Here is a 13,612-nt window from a genome sequence, read left to right on the forward strand (position 1 = left end):
TGATTAGTTTTTCTCTTAAAGTCTTTTCCTTAATTTTCTGTATAGCTATAGCTATTTAACATAATGTCAAATTATCTGTATGATTAATCAAGGACATTTCCTCTGAATATCTGGAGATAGCAGGCCTACATGACGCTCCTGTAATCTGGCTCTATAAAGTTATTTAAACATAAGCTACATTACAATGGATTTCATAAGTGAATGCACATGATTCATATATTTTCAATTTATTAACTAAGGTCATTTTATTGCCTGTTTTTCTAGATGACGTAACTGTCCAGAGATTATAAAACAGAAAAATGTTTCTTTAAAAGTCTGAAAAAAACACAGAAATAAATAGGTTAAATGTACTACATAAAAAGGCAGGTTTGTTGGGGTCAAATAAAGAAACTAGGCTACTTGTTATTCATGACCAGTGTGCGAATAATTCAGTGATTTTCAGAGGGACAGCATTTTAAGGGATATTTGTCGGTAATTTTCTGGGTTTAATCTGTTGAGATCTCGCGCAACCCAAATGTCGTTTTGCCGCCCTAACACTCTGCTTGACTTAAGCCATCTAAACAAAACTTTTTTGTCATATACTTTAAATATATTAATGTAGAAAAAAGTGATAAATAATGACAGTTGGCCTACTTGTGTTTTGTGGAAGTTCCGCCCGGATTCCAATGGGAAAGCGCTCGCGTTGCCTGCTGTTGCTATGGTTACCCCTCAGGCGAACAACCGCGGTTTCTTTTCGCTAGCATATAGCCTACATTTAGCGAACTTATCCAACTTTTGTGGTGACTGAAAGTTATTTGAAAACGCGTTTGAAATGTATTTCACATTTCCACGCAAATATAGCTACACTCCCAAAAAAATCCTGGATTGTTTCAGTTTTGGTCAAATATGGACACAACCATTGGTTTAATTTTTTTTAACCCAATGGTTGTGCCATAGCTATTGACCCAAACACGGGTTGAAACAACCAAACATTTTTAGAGTGTAGCTATATAGGGTATTTTAAATACCCCCCTCCCTTAATTCGCATTCTATTCGTGATTAAAAATTAATGGGGATTGTTAAAAGAAAATACATTTTGACAAAAATATAGAAAGTTGTATATAATATAATTGATTAAAGTAGCCTAGGCTATCCTATACAAAGATTACATATAAGAACATGACACTTTTCTTCAAGAAAACTCAATTTTATTATCTATATAAATCCATATTTTTGGATTTTCAAGGCTAGGCCTACCCTTCTCGTAATAGCCTACTTCCCTATTTTTATCAGCATAGGGTTCACACAGATCTCTACATTCAAACGTCATTTCATCAGTAAAATCTCTCTCTTGGGGATAATTGTCGGCCAGATTCACTCTTTCTCCGAGCAGAATAGAAAAGACTCTCTCTCACAAGAGGGCCGAAACATCTGCCTCTCCGCCCTCACGACTCCGATGCCATCGGCCTCTAAAAGAATCAACAAAAGAACCGTTGTTATATATCTTCCCTTGAATACAAAGTAATTACTTATCATCAATCAAAATTAATAATAGTTGATTGGGTTGGTGTGGTCAGCGCAGTCCCCTCACATTCGCTTTCCAGAGGAGGGGACTTGACCCACTGGGAAACTACCCCCCCTCTCTCTAGGCGGCCTAAAAAGTCAGGGACTGAATAAGGAAATGAAGCGTAATTTGAGGAAGATGGATGAGTCTCCAGGGCAACTCCCCCTTCTATCCTCTTGTATTGATGATAACCGAGAGAAAGAGAGAGAGAGAGAGTGCGAGAGCGCGCGCGCGCGCGATTGAGAGAGTGTGTGTGTGTGTTTATGTCTCAGTATGTGACAAATAGAGGCTGAGACACTGAGAGCTCCAGACAAAAAACGCATCAGGTCTCAGTCAGTTGGACGGCGAGGACCCTACAGCACCATCAGGATAACCGTGGACCACATTTGGGTGATTTGTCTCAGAAGGCCACTGCACGGGATTTATACGACCAGACCGCGCTCAGTTCACCATGCAGAGACCGAGCGGTCCGGGCACGGCGTTTTCCATTGATTCTTTGATTGGCACTCCACAGCCCCGGCCGGGCCACCTGCTCTACACGGGCTACCCGATGTTTATGCCGTACCGACCGCTTATGATTCCACAAGCCCTGTCTCATTCTTCATTACCGTCGGGTATCCCTCCCTTGGCACCGTTGGCATCGTTCGCGGGGCGTCTGACCAACACTTTTTGCGCCGGTTTGGGGCAGGGGATGCCCTCCATGGTGGCGCTCACCACCACCCTGCCCAGTTTCACGGACCCTCCAGATAGTTTCTATCCCCCGCAGGAGATTCCGGGACCCCGGTTAGGCGCGGACGGGACGGGGATGAACCGGCAGGAGAGCCCACATGACGAGCTCAAGGGCTCCGAACTCCTCAATTTCACGGAAACTTTTCAGGCGGTTGCAGGTGAGCACCGGAGACAAACTCTCACTGACAGCTGGATTAAACACGAGCACAAAAAGTTCTAACAACCTTTATCCAAAGTAAAAGTTCTGATTAAGAATTAAAAGGGTTCGACAGTCTGATGCCTAAAGTTCTAAAACAAACTTTAATTCTCTAGTTCTTTAGAAAATACTGGCGAGTTATAACCCATAAACCAACATGCTAAATAAAATAACCTTTTAACCTCCAAAAAACTATAGCTACACAATAAAAATGGTGCTTGATAAGATGAAAAAAAAAATCGTTCTTCTAACAGTGTGGAACTTCATTAAAAAAATTGCTGTATATTCAAACTTCATGTCATGTGGTTTCATGATATAAATCTAAGCTAAGAATTATAACTTTTTTGTTACCTTTTGAATGAAAAACTGTCGTTTTTGTGGGCTGGATAAATAAAGTGCATTTTATACATTTAGCATTGTATTATATTGCCTACTGTTCTTAGGGACATTATTGAAATATCAACACGTTGAGTTTGAAAACTTCCATTGTCGTTTGATTAGTAGTCAGGTGGCACAGGCCTCCTCTCCGGGACAATTATAATTAGGCTATATATGTTTTGTGATATTTCTAAATAGTTTGCCAAATAAGATATTTCAAAGTTGTCGTTTAGCAGACTGAATCACAAAGCAAACGATACGAACAAATGAGCAATTGTTGTGAAGTTTCTGCACACTGTTTATCATTATGTTATAAAAAATATATATTTTTCCCCATCCAAATTGTTACAATACTGTAATTTCTACTCTTTCTTAAACATTCTTCATCAAAAAAAGTGCACCGAATTTGCTTTGAAAAATCTAAGGAATCAACTAAAGTCATTGGTTGGAAAATGTAGACAGGCCTCCACTTGAAGGAATTGTATTATGTTTCAGGATATTTATGAAATAATGTTTGCACAATTAAAGCTTAAAATGGAGCAGATTAAACCATACATTATTATTCTAATGTTTAGCGCCATTTAGGCAGTTTTCATTATGTTAGAGAAAATCCTAAAAATAAAGGTTCTAAACGGAGGGTTTCGCAGTGAAGCCATATAACCATTTTCGGTTCCCCAAAGAACCTTTCAGTGAACAGATCTTAAAAGAGCCTTATTTTAATTGTGTTTTTGCAGTAGGAAGAACCTTTTGTTAAAGGTTCTTTATGGAACCATCAATGCCTTTATTTTACACTCGATTTACTTTATTAGTAATTAATTCGAGGTCGTCATTGAAGAACTTTTCACTGCGCTTCGTCCCTTTGGCACCACCTGTAATGCATTCGTTAAGTTTCAACTGTTTACATAAACACTACATTTGTCCCCTGAAATGACCGTATCTGTAGGCCTGTAGAATAACGCTTAATTTTCATTCTCCTCAGGCGAAACCAAACTCTACAGTTCAGACGACGAGAAGCTGGACCTGAAATCAGCGGAGGCCGCGTGCAGTGACAGGGAGGACAGTTCAGCCGACAGCGAGAACGAGAGCTTCTCCGACGGGAACACCTGCGCTTCAGCGGCCCAGAAAAGCAAACTGAAAGGCGGCTCACAGGACGCGTTACCGCCGGGCGGCTCGGCGGGAAAGAGCCGGAGGAGGCGGACTGCTTTCACTAGCGAACAGCTGCTGGAACTCGAGAAGGAGTTTCATTGTAAGAAGTATCTGTCCCTCACCGAGCGCTCTCAGATCGCGCACGCGCTCAAACTCAGCGAGGTCCAGGTCAAAATCTGGTTCCAGAACCGCAGGGCCAAATGGAAACGGATCAAAGCCGGGAACGTCAACAACAGATCCGGGGAGCCCGTCCGGAACCCCAAAATCGTGGTGCCCATCCCCGTGCACGTCAACAGGTTCGCGGTTCGGAGTCAGCACCAACAGATCGAGCCCGGCAGCAGGCCATGAACTCCTCAATGAAAGTGACCCTGAACTCCTCAAACGAACATTCCCGCAGGTCAGGGGTCACGCAGTACAGATGCATGAAGCACACCTAAAAGGACACAAGGATAGTGACTTACTTTGTTCGCTTTCATCACTTCAAAACTCGAGGCCTATGCTTAACGGATCATCGGTTTATATGCATCCAATTCTGAATAGCCTATATCAATTAAAGTGTATGATATTTGAATGCATATTGACACGTGACCTGTTAAGCGTTATATTATATATATATCTATTTGAAAGTTGTTAAGGTGTTACCGACTTTTATAGGCTGTCTGTTCAACATCGACATTACTTTCAGGTTTGTTCTTTTCCTCCCCTCCCCTCCCCTAAAATTTCTTTATTTTTAATTTATTATTTTGTACATTTGTAAATATTAAATGTGTCCGTGCGACACACATGTGCACTATACGAGACTGTAAAGAGACGTTTTTTAAAAAATAAGTATTTATAAGTTGCTGTCTAGTGAATTTTTGCATGTGTTGCCATTTGTTGTCTTATTTCCCCGTATGATTTGAACGGGCCGTTCTCGTTGTTTCGATCATTTTTTGCATGTGCTCTTAAAGCATTTCTGTCTCTTAGAGGCGGGATATCCCCCAGTTCTTTGTGAAGAAGAAAAAAAAAACGCTGATGGAAATAAATAAGCTCAAGAACACAATGGCAGAGTGATATATTCACATGAACGACGTCACAATAAATATGGTGCAATATGGTTGCATAAAATTGGGAGAAAATGTACTCATTGTATGCATGTTTGTTCTTCTTAAATACCGTTTCAGTGTTTGTCATCTGTGCAAATTAAGTAATTAATTATTGATAGACTCATTGATAGATATTTCTATACCAAACATTAGCCTAAAGCATAAAGTGACTTCTGGCAATTATTTATTGACAACTATTTAATCATTTTTATTTGTTGATTTATTATTTACTCATCCACAAAAATAAAGCTAGCATGCAATTATAAAGTGTAATTAATAATACAAAATAATATGGCTTGATTAATAGTTTCCCACTAAACAGTATAAAATGACTATGACGATGATAATAATAATAACAATATCTATCTTTAGATAGCTATAAATATATATATACATTTCCAATATATATTATATATATTTCCCACTGTTAAATCTTTCAAATCAACAATTAATTAAGTTAATCTTGCAATATTTATAATTTTAATGCACAGGTCACTAACTAAAATCTCTGTTTTCCTCCGAAACAGTCGTGGACCTTTTAAAGGTGTGTTTGCTCTTCTAAACATCCAGCAGATTTACTGTATTTGATGCATTTTGAGCAGGTAATAGAGCACATCTGTCATCAGTGTCAAGAGACCATGGGGTAAAATTATTATCCTTGTGTAAAAAATGTTTTTTTTTTTTCCTGAAGTAGGAATCATTGTGAAGCTTGAGCCTTCAGCATCTTCTCTTCCCTTTAAATCAGCATTATTGGGTCAGAACCATTCCTTTTCAATTCTCAAACAAACAAACCAAACAAGTTTTCAGTCAACATACAATTATGCCGATATTCCATTTTTATGACTTTGTCACGTAACATTAACTTCGCTATTTAGCCTTTACACAAGATGCATTTAATTAAGTTTAAAACATGTTATCCAAATCATAAGACTAAATGGTCACATTTGGAAAATATATAAGAAATATTCAGTGCATCTGATTGTACTTATAGCTTACTTGTAACTGACCTAAAAGTCTCACCATTTCTTTATTCCCTAAAAAGAAAAAGAAAAACATCCCTTGTATAATCAGGAGGGAATGTGAAAGAGACAATGGATTTGAAACCATACTTTACAACCACACATGTAATTGAGAAGGACCAACACTGACCCAAAGCAGCAGCAGACAACATTCGTTTGACTCATGATGACCAGCGGAGATCATCAAAAGAGAGAGTGTCTCTGTGTGTGTGTGTGTGTGTGTGTGTGTGTGTGTGAGAGAGAGAAGGGTTTTTGTTAATGAGCACGGGACTCATTTGTCTCTCTTTGGGAGGCCGTGCTGTCTCAGATGAGAGTGATGGAGCTCTATTACACTGGTCATATCCAACACACTGTAATGAACTTCAACATCAATCATTAAAGGAGAGAGCGAAAGACCACGGTGGGTCTCTCTCTCTCTCGTTCAAGGGTTGAGTCTCATTCACTCACTACAGTCACGCTCATCATGCTGGAAAACTGCTTTGAATGAAGGTAAACTATTCGCATTTACGGTATGCATGTGGCAGATGCTTTTATCCATCTTACATTGCATTCAATATGCACGTTTTATCGGTTCATGCATTCCCTGGGAATCGAACCCATGACCTTGGTGTTGCTGAAAATGTAATATGTAAAATATATGTACAGAAATGTAATACATAAATATAGCATGAATGATAAAAGCACAAAAGCACACTTTATTTTACAGTGTCCTTGTTACATATGTTACATGTACTTACCATAGTAATAACAGTGAATGATGCATAATTACATGCAACTAACCCTCAACCAAACCCTATAGTAAGTACATGTAGTTTATTAATATTACTCAGTACTTAAATATATAATTACACTGTAACAATGACACCTTAAAATAAAGTGTAATACGTTTCATTGATCAACTTTTTCAAAACTTCAGTGTAATGTAATTCAAAGTATTGGCCACATTATATGCTATTATACATTATATTTAGTTAAATGTAGTGTTAATATAGTATACAAATATTTTTTATTAACAAAGTGACGGAAAAACACACCATTGTGTGATACATTTGTGCACTTTTGTCATGATTTCATGCTCATATTTAATGGAAGAAGCTCAAATATGTGACCCTGGACCACAAAACCAGTCATAAGGGTGATTTTTTTTAATATACAGGCTGAATAAATAAGCTTTCCATTGTATGGTTTGTTAGGTTATGGCAATAATTGGCCGAGATACATCTGGAATCTGAGGGTGCAAGAAATCTAAATATTGAGAAAATCATCTTTAAAGTTACTACTAATAATACATTTTTGATATATTTACAGTAGGACATTTACAAAATATCTTCATGGAATATGATCTTAATATACTAATGATTTTTGGCATAAAAGAAAAATCGATAATTTTGACCCATACAATGTATTGTTGGCTATTGCCACAAATCTACCCGTGTGACTTATGACTGGTCCAGGGTCACATATGTAGAACACGTAACCCGAAATTTAGTGGTAATGAAGGCTGTTTTTGGTCTTATAGCAGCACATTTGACCCTGATTTAGCTGCCTTTTACTAATGCACATTTGCATATGGAGACAAAAATGATAGTGCTGCTGGAACAGAATGTCCTTGATATTAAAGTGAACGGAACGGTCTTTACAAATGCTGCTTTTAACTTTTTAAAGCCCTTACCTAGTCTAGATGGGAAAAACAAAGTTGGTTTTAGCTAGTTTAAGCTCAAATCTCAGCCTCACCATAAGAAACCAGCAGGGAAACTAGTTAAAACCAGCAAAGCAGTTTAGGCTGGTTTAAGAGATGATTTCTCAGCACAAATCCATGCTTAGGCCATATACAGACTTGAAAGTCTTAGGAATGATAACAGTATTTAAATCTAAATGACGGAATACAGGAGTCACACCTGCAAACTGGAATGATTGACACTGTGGTAACCATAGCAACAGGTTGCCGTCTCATGGCTGCAATAAATCTTGACTTCTTTTGACCAAAGTAATATTAGCAACTGGAGGCATTTTACTGATCAGTCATTTTTTATTTTTTTCAGTCACCATGGTTTGTTTATGCTGATTTCCGGAGCATCAAGAAGCAGGACTGACAACTGTATTCTGCTGCTACAGAATGGGATACATTTGCTTGTTCATGCATTCTCTGGTAATCCGGTGTTCCTAAATTTATGCTCTACTGTTTGAGCTCCAGGAATTAGGCACAACCATATTTACCTGCAGTGTGAACGTAACTGAAAGCTGCTTTCATGGCTAGAAACAGCAACAGGATGCCAAGTGTAACGTACCATGATGTATGACACACCAGCAATGTTTTCTCTCATAAGTGCTAATATGGAGGACGAAAGCCACACTGAGATGTGAAGCCACACCCTTCATAAAACTATGCACTGACCTTCTGAGAGACTCCAGCACAACCTGTTGCAGAGCGGAGAGCGCATGTCTTTACATTCAGACATTGTTTTTTTTTTATTGATGAAACAAGTTCACTTAAAGTCGGCATAGCCTTTTCTTGCCTATTATATCTGAGTGAAACAGCTTCTCGAACAAGAAAAAATGTAGGGCGGGGCTTGATTTTGTGCTTGTGGAATTGATTGGATGGTTGTGCTTTGCTATTGGTCGATCTCATGTGATTGACAGGTTGCCCCGCCCCACGCACATGAATAATAATAAAAAAAGATGTGGCGAATAAATCATTGAAATAATAAACACTGCAATATTCTAGAAAAACAAACAAAGAGGAATTGCCGATTTTGATTTCATGGTGACTTTAAAGTGCAAAACACAATTCCCAAAAAACAATCCCATAAATTATGCGCGCCGAAAAAAATCTCATAAACTAATGAGGAATCTCTGAACTTTCTTGACTTGTATTGTCAGCATGTCGCTCTGACATGAGTGTGTAAGTTAATTGCTTCAGCCTCCAGTAACCGCTAGTGGTAAATGCCTATGAGCTGTTGCATTTACATATCCTCTCATTTAGAGACTCATTATGCCAATTATACTAGCTTTAATTATTATAGCACCACCACCACCAAAAAAAAAGAAGGAGAAATATGAATCACAAACCAAATAGCCTACAGATATTCCACAAGGTGCTGTTCCGAGGATGCGGTGATGGGAATACCAGCACAGCTTGTCAAGAGCGGAACACTCTCATTATGACAATCAGATTAATTGTTTAATTGATATCCGAGCATTTGTTTCATTAACGGATCGTTAGGAAGCGCAAGGTACCGGCTATTCGCGTTCCTCAGCGTGCCGTTCTCCGGAAGCACAGGGACGGCGGCGGCGGCTCTTCAAAGAGGAGGGACGGGAAGCGCGAGGCCTGAATCCTGGGGAGTGTCTGGTGGACGCCCACGCCGCTGATGTATGGGCAGATGCATCAAATCACACAGGATAAACAAGCGATGAATTTCATCAGTGCCATCATAGCCTTAATTTGGCTGCCTAATGAGTCAGAGCTAGTGGCGGAGATAAAAGTTGTCAGAGGCGCGGCTCTAATGAATTTCTTGCCACTTGTAATCAAGGTTGGCTGTCTGAGGGGCCATGATTAATGGAACCCTGGAGGATTCCCTCGGCCTTCAGCTCTCATTACAGCTAATGCATTCTCAGGCAAATTAACACACTGAGAAGAGCGAGCGCGAGAGAGACACGGAGAATCCAAACAAGGACGGGAAAGAAAGAACAAGTGATAAGCGCAAGACTGAGAGAATGCGAGAACAGAAAACATAAAATGACAATTAAACAGCCTATGAAACTGAAATGGACTTTTTTTCCTGGCTTTTAGTCCATGTCTGTTAGCGTTGAGCTATGCATCTATATGCTAATACGTAAACATAATTAGCCTTCATCACAAATACGCATTTAAAATGTACAGTCTTGCCCTTCCTGGAAAAATACTGCATCATCGGGTGGTTTTGAACATGCAGGGTTTTAATTGAATGGGTTTTAATGGGTTTGGTTAAACACCTGAAATAAGACCTGTGTTTAAGGTATTTTCAAGTTGAAGTCTATGCCGTCACCTCAGCGCCATCTTTGTTTTATCATGCTACATCTTTATATTTTACGGGAATGAAAGCGAGGCTATGAGGGATCAGTGGGTTGTACTGTTATTGTTTTTGGATTGTTCTGCTGACGAAACGCAACAAAAACATCTTTCCAAGAAGTTTCGAAAGACAAAAAACTCACCAAATCACGGTAATTCTGTCCGTCATGGCCTCGCTTTCATACCTGTCATGGCACTGCTCCGAATAAGGTTTACAGCATAAAAACATAATTAAGTAGCCTATTGTTGTAGGTCAATTAAACCGGAAGTTAGCATCACATTGATTCCCTCGACAAAAACCCAAAAGGATTTTTTCATTGGCTTTTGGATTATTGCAGATTATTAACAGTGTCTGTGACTAACAACGGCTAATTCTTAAATCTTCACAAAATACAACTTTTATGAATTTTAAAGAATAAATACAATCAACTAGCCTTGATGCCCACAACATTTGAGGTCAGGAAGTTTGGTCTGGACTATTGTTGTCAAAAGTACCGACTGCGATACCAAGTCGGTACTGAAATTTAAAAAATGTGATGCTTAAGCGGAATCGTAAACATCTCTGAGCCATTGTGCTCCTGCGCTCATCAAACATGTCTGTGATTGGCTACAATGACCAGCGCTTCAAAAATATGTTGTAAATATACATCAATGACACTTTTCACAGAGCGCTTACACATCAGACACCTATCAGCCTACCGGTCCGCTGGTTGACGCCTGCTTGTGCTTTCAAATGCTGCCGCTTTCAAAACACTTTCAAACACTTCCGTGTGCTTTCAAATGCTTATATGCGCTGATCATTGTAGCCAATCACAGACACATCTGATGAGTGCATGAGCACAATGGCCAGTCAGAGGTATATATGATTCCAGCTCAAGAGCGCTCAAACATTTTTTTAATTTCAGTACCGACTTGGTATTGTGATCGGTACTTTTGACAACACTAGTCTGGACTTGATCCGTTGTGGAGCAACTATGCTCGAACAGGAGCTGTTCGGACCAATCAAATTGTCAGGGTGGGCTTTATACGATGATGGACAGACGATCAACCATAGACAGTAAAAGAAATGGACACAGCGACCCCATAGGCTTTGACGGGGAAAACTGAAGTCAGGTAGAAGCACTCACTTCCTGATGGCTGATGTACTGCGCAGCCTTAGACCGAGCTTGACGACGCAGATGTGACGTGAGCAGCCTGTCTGACAGTGACAAGTTTTCTAGTAGTTGTGCAATGTAAAATCTGAATCACCGAATATTGTAGAGACAGAGAGAGTGAGCAGGAGCAACTTTTGATGAATGAAGCAGGATTTGCGACATCTCTATCGGCGTTTATGCCTCCACGTCCCCCCGATTGCCTCATAGACAGTAAAAGATTGCCTACGAGCTTCTCCTCGGGTCTATACAGTACAGCGCGACGCAATCTTTAGCCTACTTTTTACAAAAAACGGCTTCTACGGGGCGATAGTGTAAGATACAAGGTAATGGAGCATTTTATACATTGTCGTGTTTGTTTAGAAATAAACAATGGACAAATGGAGTCTTTAAACGCCTCAGATGTAAAGTTATTCGCTGTCAAAGTGAGGCCAAAATGAATGGGAGTCAATGGGATGCTAACAGCAGGTGATGGCTTGGTTAGCAATGGCTGCCCCTATGGAAGGTACGCTTTCCGGGGGCTTGATTACCCCCTTGCGATCAACAGTAACATAACCATCCACGTCACCAAAGAGTGCTTGTGTTGAATTCGTTCTAATACTAAACGGAGAACTTGTTCGTATATGCATTCACCTTTACTATTTCTCTCAAAAATGATGATTGTGTTGGTAAGTACTCCGTGTATCCTTAAATTATTTTTTACAACACCAGCAAAGATCGTTTACACTCATCTTCTTCTTCTACTTCTTCCAGCGTGCATGCAGTTGAGTTCTTTTGACAACTATGCGTCGCTCCATTGCTCTGATTGGTTGTAGGTCTATCCAATTGACCTATCGGTAAGCCCCGGCCCTTGGTCGCAGATGAGCCAATAGCAGTTGAGTATCAGTTGCGCTGGGACCGGAACTCGGACATCTTTAGGCGTCAGCGCCATAGAGAAACATTGGAAAATCCGAAACTCTCATCGATTTGATGGTGTTTATGCTACAAAAATGCTAAAATGTAGTGCCTGAGGTACTGCAACACTGATTCCAGGTATCCTGAGAGGATTTTCTGTTTGTCATACTCTCGTTAAATTACGATTAAAGTCCCTGCTAACATACAAACCGAAATAACTAACTGTTCTCACGTCATGTAACACTGTAGGTCAAAAACACAAAGGTCTACATTTCAGTGCCTCTCCATATTAAACTGGTTATATGTAAATTAATTAAATTTTAGATATGTTTAAGGTCTACATTATCTGTCCTACTAAGGAGGACTCCTATTTTGATGGGTATTATAGTCTACGGGTAGTGAAAGGAAGAGCTCGCATGCAGTTTATCGGAGTTGTTTTGCAGATATAAAGTTTATCAGTTATTGAAGACGTCAGGCTAACAATCAACAGAAGTCCAAAGCTAAACGTAGGCTATAAATGAACTACACCACAGTCTCCAAACTCTTTCAGCCTTTGTTTAAAATGAAAAGTTTGAGTTAATTTGCAAGAGCGCGAGTATAAAAACAACGAGGTTGTGAAACCAAATTAGATCGGCTGGTAATGTTTAATATCCCGACAACCTTTGGAGTCCTATTTATAGCCACTTGTTAGCAACCGCCTTTAAGAAGACAAGTAAAAGCTCAATCATAAGAGGTTATTACTGATGTATTTTAAATCGTAGAATAAAACTTAGAATATCTTGAGCTTGTGCTACCCACAAACCTTATTTCAAGCATTTAACCAAAAACTCATTCAAAAAACCCCAGATGACTTCAGAACGATGGAACTGGAAGTGCTAAAATGCTAATGCGTTTCCAGGTTTTGGCCTGCAAAAATATGCCATTGATCCCTGCACCACTTTCCACTCCCTTGGTGGAGATTTTGCTAACAAGTGGCTAAATGGGACTCCAGAGGTTGTCGGGTCTACTCACACTTTCCAACTTGTAGATTTTATATAAAGATTGAAAGCTTTGTGGTATTGACAGTGTAATTTGTATAGCTTTAACTTTGGCTTTTTACTTTTGCCGATTGTATTTAAGCTTCAAAATTACTTTGTTGGCCACAATGCTCGTTTTCTGCGACAATCCAAAAGCCGGTGGAAAAATCCTATTGGTTTTTGTCAAGGGAACGAGGGTGATGCTAACTTCCGGGTTGGCCTACAAAAATATGTCATCACTGTATAGCACTCTGTACAAGATTTTAACTTTCGCATTGGTTAATTGTAAGTTCGAATCTGGTCTGTGTTTGTGTATATTTAAATTAGTTTCCTTTATTTGAACCCTGATGAAGGCCTGTGCGCTTTGGCAAAATAAAAAAAAAAGTATATATTTTTTATTATAATCG

At 39.3% G+C, this 13,612-nt stretch overlaps 1 protein-coding gene across 1 annotated transcript; it reads left to right on the plus strand.

Annotated features, from left to right (window-relative positions):
- Nucleotides 1-1,994: 1,994 nt before the first annotated feature.
- gbx1 (gastrulation brain homeobox 1) lies at nucleotides 1,995-4,340 on the plus strand (the record flags this gene model as incomplete). Its single annotated transcript, XM_079806025.1, has 2 exons — nucleotides 1,995-2,430; nucleotides 3,826-4,340. 2 exons carry the CDS (start codon nucleotides 1,995-1,997, stop codon nucleotides 4,338-4,340), a joined length of 951 nt encoding a protein of 316 aa, XP_079662151.1.
- Between the last annotated feature and the right edge of the window lie 9,272 nt (nucleotides 4,341-13,612).

This window comes from Gobio gobio (genome assembly GCF_949357685.1).
Source record: "Gobio gobio genome assembly, chromosome: 23".
NCBI lineage: Eukaryota > Metazoa > Chordata > Actinopteri > Cypriniformes > Gobionidae > Gobio > Gobio gobio.